This window comes from Sminthopsis crassicaudata, chromosome 6, assembly GCF_048593235.1.
Source record: "Sminthopsis crassicaudata isolate SCR6 chromosome 6, ASM4859323v1, whole genome shotgun sequence".
Taxonomy (NCBI): Eukaryota; Metazoa; Chordata; class Mammalia; order Dasyuromorphia; family Dasyuridae; genus Sminthopsis; species Sminthopsis crassicaudata.
In genome coordinates, this window is record NC_133622.1 from 253,296,221 (window position 1) to 253,315,440 (window position 19,220).

The 19,220-nt window shown below is 48.8% G+C and overlaps 1 protein-coding gene across 2 annotated transcripts; it reads right to left on the reverse strand.

The window, feature by feature from the left end:
• Positions 1 to 722: 722 nt before the first annotated feature.
• On the reverse strand, positions 723 to 16,767 carry MRGPRF (MAS related GPR family member F). 2 transcript variants are annotated; one of them, XM_074276798.1, is made up of 3 exons: positions 16,511 to 16,767; positions 7,757 to 7,884; positions 723 to 4,393 (listed from the first exon to the last, which is right to left on the reverse strand). In XM_074276798.1, exons 2-3 carry the CDS (start codon positions 7,802 to 7,804, stop codon positions 3,416 to 3,418), a joined length of 1,026 nt encoding a protein of 341 aa, XP_074132899.1. In that variant the 5' UTR covers positions 7,805 to 7,884; positions 16,511 to 16,767; the 3' UTR covers positions 723 to 3,415. The 2 variants fall into 2 exon arrangements, with proteins under 2 accessions (XP_074132899.1, XP_074132900.1); XM_074276799.1 differs by lacking the exon at positions 16,511 to 16,767 and adding an exon at positions 12,071 to 12,242.
• Positions 16,768 to 19,220: the final 2,453 nt, after the last annotated feature.

The window sequence follows — 19,220 nt, forward strand, 5'->3', positions numbered from 1 at the left end:
TCCACTGAATCACCAAGAGAAGCTGGGTGTGGCCCAAGTCAAACTGAGACCTGGTGAAGACTTTAGCATCCAGGGCCATCTCTATCTGGCCACTGGACCCAGATGGCTCTGGAGGGGAAAGTGAGGCCGGTGGCCTTGCACAGCCTTCCTCCCTTAAATCCACTTCACTTGCATATCATGGTGTCATCTTTCTGATATCCTGATCTTCTTCAAGAATGAAAGGCAAACAACTACCTCTATGAGTAGAGATGCCCCACTGGGGACTCATCTGGTTGGAAAACCCTTTGTTTCCTTTTTTTCTTCTTTCTTTCCTTTTTTTTTCCCTTCCTTCCTTCCTTCTTTTTCCTTCCTTCTTCCCTCCCTCCCTCCCTCCCTCCCTCCCTCCCTTCCTTCCTTCCTTCCTTCCTTCCTTCCTTCCTTCCTTCCTTCCTTCCTTCCTTCCTTCCTTCCTTCCTTCCTTCCTTTCTTTCTTCCTGCCTTCCTGCCTTCTTTCTTTCAGTGTCCTTGCTTGTACCCATGTGGACAAGATCTCCAGGATTCTCTCTCTGAGTCTGCAGTCCTTGTGAGGAGCTCAGCATATGGGAACACCCAAATGTGGGAGACTGAGCTTATTTTGACCTCAGGGGACAGAAGGGGAAGCATTGCCCCTCCCTTAAGCAGAGGGCAGGAGCCTCCAGCTGTGGGCAGGAGCAAGCAATGTCAGACTTGACCAATGTTTGTCCGGCTTAACCATACTTTATTACAAAAAGAATGTGGGCACATGGGTCATTTTGGATTTGACAACATTGTAAAATAATCAATAAAACTTCAAAAAAAACAAGTGTGCACTGGAGAAGGTAAGACTTGTCAGAGCTGCAATCTGTGACCACAGAGAGCTGTAATCTGCCCTCAGGGAGCAGAGGTTCCTAGAAAACACTTAGGAGAGCCTTTCAGCTGTGAGCCTGTCAAGACCGTGTGGGGCAGAAATGGAGAGGTTGGCTTGGCTTGTCGGGAAGAGTAGAAAGTGGAGTGATGAGTTCCCAGCCCTGTGCCCAGGCTAGCGGGCCCTGGCCTGTCTGGCTGATGGGACAGGTCTAGACTAGAGTCCATTTAAATTTGCTGGCAGTTTCCTGGAGCAGACAGAGGTTGTTCAGGGAGACTTCCCTTGGTGGCAGGCCCTACTGGGCAGTTGGACTCAATGGATTGGCAGTTGGACTCAGTGACTTCAAAGGTGCTTATGCCCTCGATCTTCCGGGATCCTTAGTAGAAGAGCTCCCTGGGGGTGATGTGATGGAGGCTGAAAGGCCCCTTCCCCTAGAGTTCTCTCTTCTCCACGAATGTCCATGAAAAATCTCTTCTTCATGGTAAGACGTGGCCAGCTCTGGGATTCACTTTTTTAAAAATGCAAATGAACTCGGAGGGACTTGGGAAGAACAACAGAATCAGCTTTAGTCAGTTCTCAATTTTCTCCCTTCCTCTCTAAATTAATGATAGTTTACTAGGTTGGAACTAGTCAGAGGCTGGAGCTGAGTCTTGCTGGACAAGGCAGAAGACATGACCGAAGGGGAGAGAAAGCCTTTTCATCCCCCTCTGCCAGGGAGGCTTAGAAATTTCCACCATTCTAGGTACCATGGGCTCCACAGAAAGGTGGGGCCACTATCTCCAGAAGGCTCGGGTTAAAATGTGTTTTACCTGTTGCTGTGTCTGAAGGGCATGGGGCAACTGAGGCCAGATCAGTCTCACTGCCACTTCAGCTGTTTTATGGGGCACTGTGGAAGGGAAGGACCAGGGAGGGCAGACCAAAGCCAGCCATGGCTGTTCTATGGGGCACTGTGGAAGAGAAGGACCAGGGAGGGCAGACCAAAGCCAGCCATGGCTGTTCTATGGGGCACCGTGGAAGGGAAGGACCAGGGAGGGCAGACCAAAGCCAGCCATGGCTGTTCTATGGGGCACCGTGGAAGGGAAGGACCAGGGAGGGCAGACCAAAGCCAGCCATGGCTGTTCTATGGGGCACCGTGGAAGGGAAGGACCAGGGAGGGCAGACCAAAGCCAGCCATGGCTGTTCTATGGGGCACTGTGGAAGGGAAGGACCAGGGAGGGCAGACCAAAGCCAGCCATGGCTGTTCTATGGGGCACCGTGGAAGGGAAGGACCAGGGAGGGCAGACCAAAGCCAGCCATGGCTGTTCTATGGGGCACCGTGGAAGGGAAGGACCAGGGAGGGCAGACCAAAGCCAGCCATGGCTGTTCTATGGGGCACCGTGGAAGGGAAGGACCAGGGAGGGCAGACCAAAGCCAGCCATGGCTGTTCTATGGGGCACTGTGGAAGGGAAGGACCAGGGAGGGCAGACCAAAGCCAGCCATGGCTGTTCTATGGGGCACCGTGGAAGGGAAGGACCAGGGAGGGCAGACCAAAGCCAGCCATGGCTGTTCTATGGGGCACCGTGGAAGGGAAGGACCAGGGAGGGCAGACCAAAGCCAGCCATGGCTGTTCTATGGGGCACCGTGGAAGGGAAGGACCAGGGAGGGCAGACCAAAGCCAGCCATGGCTGTTCTATGGGGCACCGTGGAAGGGAAGGACCAGGGAGGGCAGACCAAAGCCAGCCATGGCTGTTCTATGGGGCACTGTGGAAGGGAAGGACCAGGGAGGGCAGACCAAAGCCAGCCATGGCTGTTCTATGGGGCACCGTGGAAGGGAAGGACCAGGGAGGGCAGACCAAAGCCAGCCATGGCTGTTCTATGGGGCACCGTGGAAGGGAAGGACCAGGGAGGGCAAACCAAAGCCAGCCATGGCTGTTCTATGGGGTACCGTGGAAGGGAAGGACCAGGGAGGGCAGACCAAAGCCAGCCATGGCTGTTCTATGGGGCACTGTGGAAGGGAAGGACCAGGGAGGGCAGACCAAAGCCAGCCCAGTGAGGTTCCAGAGATGAGTGCTGGGAGGGGTGACGGGAAGGCAGTGCCATGTTTGGGGAGGTTACCAGAAGACTAGGGGTGGGATGCACTTCTCAACTTCACCATGTTGTCAAGGGCTGAGCCCCACTTGGAAGGAGGGGAGAGCTTATGCGAGACCTGAGGATAGCTTGAATCAGTCATTTGAGGAGACAGACACCAGTTGGAGGAGACAAGAAGAACCCAAGATCCGTCCTAGGTCTTCTGGAGAGCTGCCTTTCGTTAGTCCCTGCAGCAGTGGAGTGTCAGCTCCCGGAAGGCAGGGACTCTGCTGGTTTTTGTCTGAGCCCCCAGCTTGGAGCACAGAGCCTGGTACTGAGTAGGTGCTGCGTCCCCGTTCTTGAATGAAGGGAAGGATGGATGGATACAGATCCCGAGCCTCCAGCCAGAGGATGGGTGCAAATACAGTGTGACAATGGTGTTGGGGGCCCGACGCAGCAATCACGAGGCCCAGGAAAGTTCTCTGGCTCGGGACCGCCCCCGGCTTCTCAGGAAGTGGCCGCCGTGGGCTGCATCTCCATGGTGACCGTGTTAGGGGTGTCCCCGCTCTCCTTAAGCTCGGCTCCATCTCGGAGGGCTCTCTGCAAGACCACCCGGAGGGGCTCCCAGAACCTCTGCTTCTTGTCCCTCCCCACCAGGAAGTAGACCACGGGCTTGGCGCTGCTGTTGACGCAGATGAACGCGTCTGTGACGTACTCGGGGAAGGGCGCCGGGATCTCGAAGATCCAGAACAGGAACCAGTCGACGGCCAAGTAGATGGAAGACACGAGGAAGACGGCCACGATGGCCAGGATGACGTTGTTGAGCTTGGAGGAGTGGTGCCGGCGGGGGGCACGGCACTCCACCCTCACCAGGAAGATCAGGCAGGTCAGGACCATCAGCGGGGCAAGGACCAGGAAGAGCAGGATGCCCAGGAAGATGTCCATGTGGGTGCAGTCTCCCCACGAGGGTCTGGGGCTGATGTAGACACAGAAGTAGGTGTGGATGGTGGTGATCAGGAAGGCCAGAGCCCAGAGCAGGGCACACACCAGGGCCGACATGTGCTTGGGCCGCCGGTAGCAGTACCAGGTGGGGAAGAGAACCGAGAGACAGCGCTCGGTGCTCACGGCCGGCAGAAGACTCACGCCTGTGAGGAAGGCGGCCAGGCCCAGGATCCTCGACACGAAGCGGATGTAGGTGGGAAAGGCTCCGGGAAAGGCCCCGGCCTGCAGGACGGAGAGCACGGCCTTGCAGAAGAGGTAGCCGATGTCGGCCACGGCCAGGTGGAGGAAGTAGATGGAGAAGGGGTTCCTCTTAATGGAGAAGCCAAAAAACCAGAGCACCACTCCATTGCCCAGCAGCCCACACAGGCAGATGAGCAGGAAAATGTAACTCATGATAACAGGTGGGGGGAAAGCCTCGATCTGCTGCATGGTCAAGAAGCCTCGGCTGTAGAGTTCTGGGGCTTCGTTCACCCCTGGGCACACCTGTGGGCAGAGAAGGAGATGGGCATTAACCTCCCTTGGCTGCTGGCTTACTTTTCAAGGCTCTACTCACCCCTTGTACCTGCAGTTGTCTCCAGTTTGGGTAAACAAAGACAAAGTGCTCGAGTGGAAAAAGGAATTGCCAAATTGCAGAACACACAAGTCTGCCTAGAATGGTTCCGAGGAGCAGTCGCACAGCCTGCTTGACTTTGTGGAGTTTTCTTATGTCAAACTTAAATTTGTGTTATTGTCCCTACCCTCACAGTACCTGGTCGGGTGCTGCCTACACAGGAGAGGCTCAGAAAACACTACTACTTTTGTTTTGCCTTGAAGGTTTCATGAAGAAGAGGGAGACCCGAGTTATGGGGCAGCCCCAGGTGGGACTGAAAGAATGTAGGAGGGATTGCCAAGGAGGTAAGTTGAGGCAAAGTAGACACATGAGTTGGGGTAAAATGACAGGCGAGTACTCATCTCTGAGGGAATCTCATCATCTAGTAAGGAAAATTTGGGTTAAAAGCCCGGCAATTACTAGCAGGAGAAAGTCACTTAATTTCTTCTCTGTCAAAGGGAGATACAATAGCATTATCTCACGGAGTTGCTGTGAGATTCAAAGGAGCTGAAGTATATTGAGCATGTGGCAAATTTTGAAGCACAATAGAAGTGTCAGTGATGATGATGATGGAGGCCGAGACTCAGCTCTTTGGAGGACAAACATGGCCACAGATCTTGGAGTTAGGAAGATCTGAATTCAAAAGCTGCTTCAGATGTTTGCTAACTGTGTAACCCTAGGCAAGTAACTTAATTTTTCTGGTCCTCAGTTTCCCCATCTGTAAACGAAGGGATCTAGACTTGTTTATCTCATCCTCCACGAAATCTGTGGTTTTCTGTGCAGTTTTATTTCTCAGGCCAAGAACAAGACCAAGAGCTGGAATGGTAGCACAGGAGGCCTAGAAGTACATGCCTGTGGAAGTGAAGTATTCATGGCCACATCATGTGTGAGCACAGCTATTCCTAGAACTGTGGGTGGCTCAGACCCCCCCCATTACCCCCAGAGACATAAGCCGCCCTGCAGGCCTGCTGTGAGTCAATCTGCCCTTTGGGGATTGTCCCTTAGAAAATGGCAGACCACTCCAGTCTTACCCAGAAAAACCCAAGTGGGAAAGAGTTGGACATGACGAAATGACTGAACAGCAGCACAATCTCCTCCCCCCTGCCTGCCACCATTATTTCTTATCCCTCTGCACCGCACCCTCAGAGGATTGCAACCAAAGTGTTCTCTGCATTTGACATCCCATCTCACGCCTGCTTGGGTCTCCATCCCCAGAACCCCCTGCCTCTCAGGATCCATGTGTTCCTTCGGGGCCTAGCCCAGCTTCTCTTCTCCCGCCCCTTTCTCCCAGCTGTCACAACTCAACCCCCAGCCCCTTCCTCAAGCTTGCCTGCCTTGGCCGGTGTTGTAGCCCTCCCCTCTCCCCAGAGTAAGCCGCTCGAGGCCAGGTTCTATCTTTATTTTGTATCTTTGCATCTTCAGTACCTAGGACAGTGCCTGGGATGTTAGCTTTTTGCAATGCCTTTAGGGAATTTCGTGCTTGGGCTTCCCTCTAAAGCTTTAAATCCTCTCTTCTCGGCAACTGAAAGTTTTAAGATTAAGTGATTTGCCTGGATCACAGCCTGACGTGTGAAAGTCAGGACTGACTACAGGAGTCTGGGATTCTTGGAAACTCACAGCTCTTTCCTTTTTTTTTTTTTTTTTTTTTTTTTTTTTTTTTTTTTTTTTTTTTTTGGTGAAGCAATCGGGGTTAAGGGATTTGCTCAGTGTCAAACAGCTAGTAAGTATTAAGTATCTGAGGTTGGATTTGAACTCAGGTCCTACTGACTCCAGGGCTAGTTCTCTATCTACTGCATCAACTAGCTTCCCCCCTTCCTTGATAGGGGGGTGGGGGGGAGAGAAAGAGAGAGAGGAGAGATAGAGACAGAGAGAGAAAAGAGAGAGACAGAGAGAGACACACAGAGAGAGGAAAGAGAGACAGAGAGACAGAGAGAGACACACAGAGAGAGGAAAGAGAGAGAGAGAGTCACTCTCTGGGAGGAACTTTCATATTGACCAGTTATATACAGGTTTTAAAAATTCTTTGAAATCCTCATCTTCTCGGGTTTGTCTCCAAACCCAGCCTGTTTGCCTAGTTTCCTCCTCTGTCAAATGAGCTGGAGAAGGAAATAACAAACCTCTCCGGTATTTGCCAAGAAAACCCCAAAGGGGTCACGAAGAATTGGACAAGACAGAAATGACTGAACAACAAATCCACAATACATACATACACACACGCATCCCTAAATACATGCTTGTTAGTCATCCTTCTCAAAGAGGATCCATGTTTATTGAATTAAAATTGAACAAAAAAACCTTCAAATAAAATGTAGGGGTTAGACCAGAGAGTTGTTTAGATCCTTTCCAGTGCTCACTTGTTGAGCTTGTAATTTTAGGATGTAAATCCAAGGGTTGGTGAGGCTGAAAATGAAGTATACTGGATTTGGAGACCTGGGTGTAAATCCTAACTCTGCTGGTTTTCCTGGTTTTCCCCCTGATTGTGTGAATTGTCTTCCCTCTGGGATTCAGCTTGTCTATAAAACAGGTTATTCCATAACTGGCCTCTAAGGTTCGCTTGCAGCTTGAAATGCCCCATCTGAATAAATGGGCTGGAAAAGGAGGTAGTCTTTTGGTCACCGTGAACTATCATGGCCCAAATGAAGGCAGAAGTACCAGGCAGACAAATTCCCCATCAGTCTGGATGGGGAGATCAGCCTGAGACCGAGGCTAATAGAAACCTTGGTGCTGAAATAGTTGGAACAGAGAATATAGGGTGAGGAGGGATGCAGGTGGGAAGCATTGCAGTTCCTGCCTTGAAGAGAGGTACTAAATGTCTTGCTCTCAGTCACTTTCCAGCTGGAAAGGACCCACCACGGAGACTAGGACATTGGTTCTGAGAAGGGAGTTGTCAGAGGATCCTTGCTAGATCTAGAGTGGAAGGGGCTTCAGAGGAGATCTAGCCAATCCTCCATTTTACAAAGGGCAAATTGAGCCCAGGGCAGTGAAAAGATGTAGCCTACGTCACCTGGGTAGAGGTTGTTAGAATCAGGATCTGAACCTACTTCCTCTCACATCAGGCCTCCTCCCCACGTTCTCATAGCACGTCCGAGGCAGTGCCAGGACTAGAACACCAAATGGCCAGAGAGCCAACGATGGAGACCAAGCCGAAGATGGAGATGGAGGGATCCCTTCAATAAGTGGATTTTCTGCCCCACTTGCCAAGCTGGGCTGGGGACTGAGACCTGGGGATGGTCAGACACATGCTTCCCAACACTTGCCTTGTTCCTGTTCTGGGCGTGGATATCCCACGAGCAATTCCCGGCCATCTTTGGGGAGTGGATTGGCCAATGGTGGGCAGACTCTTCACGGCTGATCTCTGCAGGTCCTTCTCCCACCCTCTGGCAACCTGTCAATCACAGAAAGAAACAGCCTTAACTCAACTGGAATTGGAATTTGAGGCAAAATGACTGTCCTCCAATCCACTGCCATTAGTCCAAAACAATCCAACTCATCCAATAAGCATTTATTAATCCACTTTTGGGTCCAAGACACTGGAAATAGAAAAGGAAAAAGCAAAACAAAACAAGCATCATCTCAAGGAATTTACATGGTTCTGGGGTAAGGGTGTGACATATTGTTGTTGTTTGTCCCTCATTCTGGAAGAGCACCATGACATCAACAAGTGAGGCGTGACATGCGAGTGAAGTGCACTTAAGTGAGGGAGGATTGTGCAAAGTCACTCTTCTCTGGAGTCATCTGGGTTTGATTTAGATCAGGCCATCATGATATAGTATGTAAATATAAGTAAATGCATGATATTTGGGGGAAAGAGCAAACACCCAACAACCGGGGAGATCATGAAAGGCTTCCTGGAGGAGAGGGCCCATAGCACTTGAATGAAACTAGTAAGGAGCAGTAACCCTCTTCCCTATCACCTGAATTCTGCTTCCTTGCTTCCTAGATCTCGAGCACTTGCCCTTTCTAGAGCTTGTTTGTTTATAGTTGTGGCCATGTTGTCTTCCCCCTCCCCCATTAGATTATGAGCTTCTTGAGGTCAGGGATTCTTTGCCTTTCTTTGTATTCACCATGTTTGGTGAATAGTAGGTGCCTAATAAATGCTTGTTCCCTGCCCCACTCATTGTGCTCCATACCATGTGAAATAGTAGAATGTTAGAACTGGAAACCACCTCCAAGCCCAACCTCTCATTTGTCAGAGGAAGTAGCAGAACTTTAGAGATGGGAAGAGACCAGCTCAAGATCACACAGCTTTGAGTCAGGATTTGGAGCCGAGTCCAGGATTCCTTCCCCTCATCCATGTGTCCTCACTCAGCCTGTTCCGAGCAGCAGCTGGGGCCGCTCTGGGCACATGCTTCTCCTCTCCAGGACTCTCCTCCTGCCTCCAGCTCCTGCTGTTTCCATGAGAGATGCCACATCACATCTTCCATGACCTCAGCCCACACACTCCCTTCTAGAGCCTTCTCTCCAGCTTTCTCCTACTTTCTATTGCTTTCATTCCCTCTTATCTGCACAGTCTGGTTGCCTCCACACTCACAAACCCCAGATATTGGAACCATGGTGGGGAGTAGAGAGGGACTGGGGAGGCAGGGAATGCCCACTTGACTTTGTTTTTCTAAAATGTATTTTATTTTAAAAAAAGACTGAATAAGAAAAAAGAAAAACAGAAAAGAAATACAAAACAAAATGAAACTAAACAAAAGAGAACATTGCCATGTGCCCAGCAGAACATCAGGAAGGATACAAATCATATAGCAACAAATTACCAGATCAAGAAAGTATATATATATATATATTTGTAGAAGAAATTACATTAATGAGTGTCCATTTTTTTTTACTTCCTTGTAAATTGTTCTTTTGTTTTTGCTTTATTGTTTTTCCCTCTTTCATTTCCCTCTCACCCCTAAGCAGGCTACAGTTAAGAAAGAATATATTTATGTCTATATATGTAGATATATACATATACACACACATCCCCACACATATATCATTTCTAGCCCTGTTAAGTCTTTGTTTTAATACTGCTCCTAACTGCCTTGCTATTACTTAATCCCACTAGCCTTTATGCACTCTCCCATTGCTCTCTGCTTTGTCTCCTCCCTTTCCACCTTCTCTTTTCTGCTCTTCCCCATCCTCTTGCTTTCCTTGCCTTCTGGTATCCTAGATTGAGCTATGTCTTTGGGGTCAGGAGTCAGAATTGAGGATCCAGTTTACTGACTAGCTGACCTTGGGCACATCATTTGGCTGAATGCTCCAGCTCGGGCTCCAACCTCCCCCTCCTCCATCCTGGTGCTTTATCCTTGTCTAATTCCCTTCTTTTCCTCCCTAAAGCTCTATGGATGTCCTGCCAAGATGATGTCATCTATATGTGGGTGTCTGGTGTCAGTACATATCGCGAGGGTATGTTGAGATGGCTCCCCATGGGTCTCCTAAATGAAGTGCAAGATTCCCTCCATGGGGAGACCAAAAAGGCATTTAGGAGGTCCATCCCAGGCCCACACAGACAGGCCAAAGTGTGGCTGTATGTTTGCACACAAGTGTGTATATATATGCAAGTATGCTTGGATACGTCAATCAGAAACATTGTGCACCTATTGTGTGTCCAGCACTGTAATTTATATTAGGAATACAAATAAAAAAGATGGTCCTGCCCTCAAAGAACTTTCAATCTAACGGGAAGAGAATGTACAAAAGGAAATTGGAAAGCCGGGATGCAGGGGTAGGAAAAGGTTGATGGAGAAGTGCAAAGATATCCAAAAGAGGGAAGCAAAAGTGGGAAATAGATGGCTGGTCTGGGCCCCCTTCTGACACGGAGTTCATGGCTCTGCTCCTCTTATCAGAGGTGAAAGTAGGACCAAGGTTGAGTGGATATGTGTGTTAGGTTCTTACTAAGTGCTAAATAGGTACTTAACAATTCTCTAGTTCACACCTTTGGTTCTGGCCTTTGAAGGGAGTTTACACCTTTGGACTTCTGTGGTGGAGTTTACATGTTTAAAGGAGTATGCTCCTTTAAAAGGAGCAAGTTCATTGGTTGAAGTATTTTTCCCACAAGTCCCTAAGTTCTCATATGCCCATTCTCTGCAAGGATAAAAGAGGCAATATTAAGCCTGGAGAAGAGTCTGGCTGGGAGATTGAGTTGAGATGGCAGTCAGGAAGACCTGCACACAGAGGAAAAGATTTTACAGAGAAAAGAGATCTCCTCCCAGAGAAGGATTACAACTGAGAGACAACAGGACCATTACAATTTGATGCCCAACGTGGGGCTCTAGAAAGCCTAGTGTATTTTGTCACCTCAATTTGGGGGCTCAAGAAAGCACACTATATTTGGCGCCCAACGTGGGGCTCTGGCCTTGAAGCCCTACACTCAGCAGCTCAACTGACCGGAGTGGTGAGTTCAGTGTCCCCAGACCTATGAAGACTCTGCTCATCCCCCAAGGAGGGTGCGACTTCTGGCTTTCTCATAGCCCCCATTCAGGAATCAGTGACCTTCCAAGATGTGGTTGTGGACTTCACCAGTGAGGAGTGGAGGTTTCTGGATCCTGCCCAGAGGGCCCTGCACAGGAATGTGATGCTGAAGAACTATCAGAACCTGCTCTCTGTGGGGATTCCTGTTTCCAGACTGGATCTGATCTCTGTGTTGGAGAAGCATCAAGGAGCCCCGAGAACCAAGAGCAGAGACTCCGGTGGGTCTCATCAAGATTTCTTTACTGAACATCAGAGAGCTCACACTGGAGAAAAAGCCTTTGTATGCAAGCAATGTGGGAAATGTTACCATCGGAGGAACAGTCTCACTATTCACCAGAGAGTTCATACTGGAGAGAAACCCTTTGTATGTAATGAATGTGGAAAAGCCTTCAGCAAGAGAGGATGTCTTACTGTACATCAGAGAACTCACACTGGAGAGAAACCCTTTGTATGTAAGCAAAGTGGAAAAGGTTTTTGTAGTCAGAGACACCATCTCACTGTTCACTAGAGAGTTCATATTGGAGAGAAACCCTTTGTATGTAATGAATGTGGAAAAGCCTTTAGTACCAGGTCTAACCTTCATACTCATCACAAAATTCATACTAAAGAGAAACAGAATTTGATGAAATAGAGAGATTTCAGAGAGGAACTGTCCCTTCACTATCACCAGAGAATTCATATGATTCTGGCAATTCAGTAGGAGGAACATCTATCCTTTCTAAAATAATTCATTGTGGCTCTTTTTGGTTAACATGCCAGCTGCAATTCTCAACCTGGGCTTTTTTCTTCCCCTTCAAATCCACCACATGAAGAAACTGACATTGTATATATTGTTTCACACTGAGTCCACCATACTTGGAAAGGACATTTAAACACTTTGCACACTTTTGTGAGCTGTATAAGATTTTACACACCACTGGCATACCTTTTAATCCGCAAGGTCAGGCAATAGTAGAGAAAAGAAACAGATATTAAGACACTCCTCCAAAAACAAAAGAAAGGGGGAGCCACAGGTAACCCTAGGGAACTTCTAAATTTAGTTCTCTATACCATTAATTTTCTAATTTTTGACAAAGATGCACTGGCTCCGGCAGACAGGTTTTATTACCCACCAGAAGGGCAGTGTCCAGTGTGAGCAGCTCCACTGTCCTTAGATAATCACCAGGTGACGTGGAGAGACCCAGAAAGTGGTGAATGGAAGGGACCCGATAGGTTAACTGCTTGGGCGAGAGGGTTTGCTTGTATTTCTTCAGATGGAGAAGGAATCAGATGGGTGCCAATGAGTCGTATTCGCCTTGTCCATCAGAGAGAGACAGAAAAAGAGAAAGACCTCAAAACAAAGGAGAAAATCTAAGAAACATCTGATACTGAAAGAGCATGGCTAATAAGAAGACTGTTAAAGAACTTTAAAACCAGCAGGAATCATTGGATTCCCTAACACAAGATGAGACTATTGGACAATGGATTTATAGACATGTATAAATTCTCAATTTATGATTATTTGATCATGTTATTTGTTACATCACTTCTAGCAAGTGTTATGTTACTATGCATTTATGTAATTTATGTAATTATGTGAAATACTTCCCATATTGATGGATTTATGTTTCAAGGTCATGACCACCCTATGTTCTAAATCAAAAGAAAGGGGGAGATGTTATGTTCTTACTAAGTGCTAAGTCGGTACTTAACAATTCTCTAGTTCACATCTTTGGTTCTGGCCTTTGAAGGGAGTTTACATCTTTGGACTTCTGAGGTGGAGTTATATGTTTAAAGGAGTATGCCCCTTTAAAAGGAGCAAATTCATTGGTTGAAGTATTTTTCCCCACAAGCCCCTGAGTTCTCACATGCCCATTCTCTGCAAGGATAAAAGAGGCAATATTGAGCCTGGAGAAGAGTCTGGCTGGGAGAATGAGTTGAGACGGCAGTCAGGAAGACCTGTACACAGAGGAAAAGATTTTACAGAGAAAAGAGATCTCCTCCCAGAGAAGAATTACAACTGAGAGATGACAGGACTATTACATATATGCACCAAAAAACATCTATTGTGCTCTTTCTGAGGGCTAGGCCCTGTGCTCTGAGCTAAGGATAAACAGAAAAAGCTTCGTTTCTGAGTCTTCTATGGATTAGACTAAAATAACTACCCAGATAAATATGGTACAAAGTGGGCAGCAATGGCGGCAATGGCGTGATCCAGCCACAGTGGAAGTATGTGTGAGCAGGGAGAGAGTACCGCCGGTTCAGTGTTTCGTACCCGTAGGTTGGATCACCAACTATTGCAGTCCCCAGCACATGCCCTCTAATGTCAGAATAACTGATAGCTTCCTCACTAGCAGTCCCATGGACAAAGCAGTCCTTCCCACTTCCATCTATTTGCTCATATTGTTCCTACCCTGGGGAGTGCCTTTCCTCTTCTGTCTACCCTAAGTCCTGCTTATTCTTCCAGGCCATGTCCTCCAGGAAGCCTTCCTTGATACAGTTCTTCTTGTCAACTCTTATTGTACCTCTTCTAAGAACTCATAATTGTACTTTGTTATACACTATTCTGTCTTGTTCCTTGTCTCTTTATATGTGTTGCTCTTGGGCTTGACATTTTGGGAAGGCAGGGACTTTTATTCTTCTCCCTATTTGCTATAGTGCATACTTATATATTTGTTGGGTTGCTGAGTATGTCTCTGGACCTCTCCAAGCACAGGATTATTTATTTGGGCCAATATTTTTTCCCCTGAGATAATTGGAGTTACATGACTTGTCCAGAATCACACAGCTAGGAAGTATTAAGTGTCTGAGGCCAGATTTGAACTCAGGTCCTCTTGACTTCAGGGCTGGTGCTCTATCCATTGCGCCACCTAGCTGCCCCATAGTTGGGCCTAAATTTGATTGAGGAAGAGGAGAACATGCTAGAGCTCAGGGACAAGTACTTAAGCAAGATGGCTGTGACGGCTCATTAAAGCACATTGTTGGGATGCCCGTCAACTGGGGAATGGCTGAAAGAATTGTGGAATATGACTGTGATGGAATACTGTTGTGTTATGGGAAATAATGAGCAGAAAAACCTAGGAAGATTTCCATTAACTAGTGCAAAGTGAAGTGAGCAGAACCAGGAAAACACTGTAGAGAGTATTATTATTATCACTGTGAATGACTTAACTATTTTCAGCAATACAATGATCTAAGACAGTTCTAAAGGACTTATGATGAAAATGCTATTCATCTCCAGGGAAAAAAACTTATGGAGACTGGATGTAGCTCAAATAATACTTTTTTTAAAAAATTAGTTTTCTAAATTTTCCCCCAATTACACATCAAGACAATGAAGCATGCTTTTTAAGCTTTACTATTCTTGCTTTTTTAAAATCTTCTTTTGCAACAGCTTAATATGGAAATGTTTTGTATGATTGCACATGGAGAATCTATATCAAATTTCTTGCCTTCTCGAGGAGAGGGAGAGGAGAAGGAAGAGAATTGGGAACTCAAAACTAACTTACTTTAAAAGTATTGTCTCAAATTTTGTAATTGAGAAAAAAATTAAAATAACATTGTCAAGAACTCTCTGAGCCTCAGCTGTATCTAGTTATTAGGTACTAAGTATTATCCCGGTTCTGGGGGAGATGGAGAGGGGAATTCATAGACAGAGAGGCTATCAGGATTGAGAAGGATGTGGCTCCAAGCAGGGCAGAGGAACCCCCAGACTGGGGCTTGATTTTCACCTGTTTGCTCTAAGCAGAAGGAGGAAACGAGCTCAGATCCTGGCTCCTGTGTGAGCTTGTGAGAAACTGAGGGTTCTGAGGTCCTAGACCTAGATAGAGCTGAGACCTCAAAGGCCAATGAATCCAGCCCTCTCTCTTTGCAGATGAGGGAACTGAGGCTCAAGGAGGTTAAATGTGTTCCCCTTGACCACACAGGCAGTAAGGGACAGAGCTGGGATTTGACCCCACGATCACTGCCTTTTGCAAATAGCCTCAGTTTCCTCATTTGTAAACTGAGAGAGGTTAGGAGGAACTATGTTCTAGAGCTATGACAATGACTGACATCCCCCAAAGGCTGTCAAGTCAGCGGCCTCTGCATCTCGATCATGGAGGTTGTGAGAGCTCCTGACCCTTCAAGGGAGAAATAGCAGTTTTACTGACAAGGCAACTGAGGCACAAATGGTGGAATGACAGTCAGGAAAGAGCAGAGCTGACACTTGAGCTGATGGGCTGGCAGCTCTCTGGTCCAGCACCTGGGTTGTGCCGCCCTGCCCCATCCTTCTCTGCTCTGGGAGCGGATGATTCATCTCCAGACTCTCACTTGTCATGAGCAAGTCATTTTTATCCCCGCTGAATCTCAGTTTCCTCAACTGTACAATGTACAATAATGCTTCGCTTCCACACAATTCAGGGCTATTGTGGAACAAGCTCCTTGGAAACTTTAGAGAGGAAGCTGGTATTTTGTTCTCCTTCCCTGGGAAATGCAAATTTTGCTCCAGACTTGTAGATGCTATCAAGGAAATCACCCATACGCATTTTCCGGCCCTCCTCTTCCTATTTCTTCCTATTTAGACTTTCCAAAAAGCCTAGTTTTTGGCATGGAGGCACAAAAAACACAGATGTGGGACAGGGCATGAGGGACTGAGGAAAATCAGAGACTGACTTTCAGCTGGGGTAAGATGCCTTCAAGGACAGATGGGCTATTTGGCACCAAGTCTGCCTGGATGTTTGCCTTACAAAAACTCCTAGAAAAAAGGGGGATCATGGGAGCCTTGGGACGACAGGGAGATGGAGGCAAAGTTAAGTTAACTAGCATTTATTAAATGTGCATTATGTGTCAGGCATGGTGCTCTGTTCTGGGGATCAAAAGAAAGCCAAAACACAGAGTGAAAGAAAGAACTTCTTAGGGATTGGCCAGAGAGGCAGAAGTGGAAATAGTCTCTCTCTCTCTCTCTCTCTCTCTCTCTCTCTCTCTCTCTCTCTCTCTCTCTCTCTCTCTCTCTCTCTCTCTCTCTCTCTCTCTCTCCCCCCCCCCCCCGTCTCTGTCTTTCTCTGACTCTGTCTCTGAATCTGAAATAGAAAGAAAGAAAGAGACAGAAAAAGAGAGACACAAGGACAGATGGATACACATAGAGAGAGATGGAGTAAGGGACAAAGAGACAGAGATGGATACACTCACATTCAGAGAGTGAGACACACACACACACACACACACGCACACGAGCCAAAGAGAGAAGAGAGGAGCTACATAGAGGCAGAGAGAAGAGAGGACAGACAGAGGTACAAACATGAAGGGGATGGAAAAGGGTAACGGGAAAGAGGAGGGGCGAGTTAAAGGCTGATGCAGTGGGGAGCCGGAGGGTTAAGCTGAGAGGGAGCCCCGGCCAGGACGGCAGGGACGCTCGGAGTAAAGCGGGGGGAGCTGAGCGTCTCCTGCAGAGTCCTGCCTCCCAGCTGGTGTCCCGCAGACCCTGCCCCCCCCCCCCCGGGCTGGGGAGCGGCCGGTCCCGGGCCCTTAGCGGAGCCGCGGCCCTCCCTCCGCTTCCTTTGCTCTGCCTCCGTCCCCCCGTCCCCCGAGCCCACCTGTGGATTCGCCGCCCCCGGCCCGGCCCGGAGAGCGGCAGCTCGGACTCCAGCTGGCGGCGGCGGCGGGAGCCTCCTCCTCCTCCTCCTCCTCCTCCTCCGGGGAGCCCCGCGCCCTGCCCCGCACGGAGAGGGTCCCGGGCCCAGCGAGGGAGCGCAGCGCAGCCTGCAGCCGAGTCCGCCCCGCCCGGGCCGGCCGAGCTCCCCGAGAGGCGGCGGCGCTGACGCTCGGGAGAGGAATGTCTGGGCCCCCCGGGAGCGCCGAGCAGCCTCTCCCCCGGCCCCTGACGTCACGCTGGCATTCGCGGAGGAGCTGCTGGCTTTTCCGCCCTCCTGCAGCCGGGCAGCGTCCGCGGGAGCCCCGGGCGGGGCGGGGGGCTGCGGGGGCCGGAGGGCCGCGGGGCGCGGGAGCCAGCCGCCCGGGACCAGACTTACCTCGAGGGTTCAAGGAAACGGCTTCTTAAAATATAGTTCCCACCGCGGCACTCCCTCGCTCAACAAACTTCGATGATTCCCTAGTACCTCTGGGGTCTTCAAAAAAAATCTCAATTGGGCTCCAACTGACTCGTCTAGAATTCCTTCACACCCTCACACCATTCCACTGAATACAGCCCGCCCTCCCTCTCTGTCTCTGTCTCTGTCTCTGTCTCTGTCTCTGTCTCTCTGTCTCTTTCTGTCTGTCTCTGTCTCTCTGTCTCTCTCTCTCTCTCTGTCTCTCTCTCTCTCTCTGTCTCTCTGTCTCTCTCTCTCTCTGTCTCTCTCTGTCTCTCTCTCTCTCTCTGTCTCTCTCTCTGTCTCTCTGTCTCTGTCTCTCTGTCTCTCTATCTGTCTCTTTCTGTCTGTCTCTGTCTCTCTGTCTCTGTCTCTCTGTCTCTCTCTGTCTCTCTTTCTCTCTCTCTGCTCTCTGTCTCTGTCTCTCTGTCTCTCTGTCTGTCTCTCTCCTCTCTCTCTCTCTCTCTCTCTCTCTCTCTCTCTCTCTCTCTCTCTCTCTCTCTCTCTCTCTCTCTTTCTCTTTCTGTCTCTTTCTCTGTCTCTTTCTGTCTCTGCCTCTGTCTCTCTGTCTCTTTCTGTCTGTCTCTGTCTCTCTCTCGCTGTCTCTGTCTCTCTCTGTGTATCTGTTAGCCGAACTAACTTTCGAGGTGGCGTGTCCACACGGCACCACCTGGGCCTCCTCCGGGGACGCCTGGGAGGGATTCCATCCTCGTGGCCATTCTTGAGGAATCCCAGATCTCCCTCAAAGCTCAGCACAAAAGCTGCCTCCTCCACGAAGCCTTTCCTGGCTGCTTGTATTAATTGCCTTGCATTAATTTTGTAGCCACAGAATACAAGCTGCTCCCTGATACGCTTTTTCCTTTGTACAGAGGCAAAGTGCCCAGCAAGTGCTGGACACAAATTATAATAGCAACAGCTCATACGGTGCTTTCAGATTTGCAAAGTGCTTTATATGTGTTAACCCAGGGAAGTAGATACTACTATTAGTCCTATTTAACAAATAAAGAAACTGAGGCTGAGAGTTTAGATGATTTTCAAGACAGCACAGTCAGTATTTAACCTTGGGGCTTCTAGGTTCCAAGCCCCCTGCTCTGCCCACTGCCCACTAGAGGTGTTTCACAAATGAGTATTGGCTGAGTGGATCATACGTCACCAATTTAGGACTGGAAAGGAACTTAGAAGCCAACCAGTCCATTTTACAGATGAGGAAACTGTGGCCCAGAGGGAACAATTTGCTCAGCTAGGAAGTAGAAAGACTCAGAAGTCTGGTCAGGTCAGGCAAGGAGAACAAACAAAGCCTTGTGCACAGTGCAGACTTAATGAATCAAGTTGGACACAGAATCTAGGGCTGGAAAGGACTCTGGAAAGAACTAACCCCTTCATTTTACAGAAGAGGAAACTGAGGCAGCCCAAATTACTACAGGGATCTGATGAAGCTTTCTCTCTTGTCTGTGTCTCTCTCTCTTTGTCTCTGATTCCTTCCTCCTCCTCCTTTTTCTCCTCTTCCTTCTTCTTGTTCTTCTCCTTGCTCTCCTCCTCCTCCTCCCTCCTCTTTTCTCTCTCTTTTTTCTGTCTTTCTTTGTCTCTGTTTCTCATTCCCTTCTCCTTGCTCTCCTCCTCCTCCTCCCTCCTCTTTTCTCTCTCTTTTTCTGTCTTTCTTTGTCTCTGTTTGTTTCTCATTCCCTTCTCCTTTTCTCCTCCTCCTCCTTGTTCTTCTCCTCTTCCTTCTCCTTCTCCCTCCCTCTCTCTGTTTCTCTATCTCTCTCTGTCTCTGTCTCTGTTTCTCTGTCTCTGTGTCTCTCCACTTTCTCCTCCCAGCCTGAGAGGAGGTAATCACAAATTGGTATCCTTTCTCTCTCCTTTTCTCTTCTTCCATTTTCTCCTCCTACTCTACACAGGGGAGTAATTGTCCCCATGCTGGCCAGGGTCCTTGGGTTCTGAGGAAAGACCCAGGAATTCCCCCTTCTGGGGCCCTAATAACAGTCACATGGCCCAGTGGAAAATCTAAGGAAAAACAAGGAGAAGTTGGCTGGGATTGGGAATGCTGAGCTCACCAGTGGATGAATCAGCTTTTCCCCCAACAGAGAGCTATCCAGGGAGACTTGGGGCTGAGAGGAGAGGGAGGGGAGAAAGTGCTGGGAGGGGGGCAGATTGGGGAGCATGGGGAAGATAGTGGGGGGAGTATGGGAGAGCGAGAATGGGAGGAGGGAGGAGAGAA

What these genes read in the sequence shown, in the direction of transcription:
- MRGPRF (XM_074276798.1), bottom strand. Translation starts at nt 7,804, where the DNA reads ATGGCCGGGAATTGCTCGTGGGATATCCACGCCCAGAACAGGAACAAG. An exon ending in ACGCCCAGAACAGGAACAAG is followed by an intron (nt 4,394 to 7,756) that starts GCAAGTGTTGGG and finishes CTCTGCCCACAG; the next exon opens with GTGTGCCCAGGGGTGAACGA.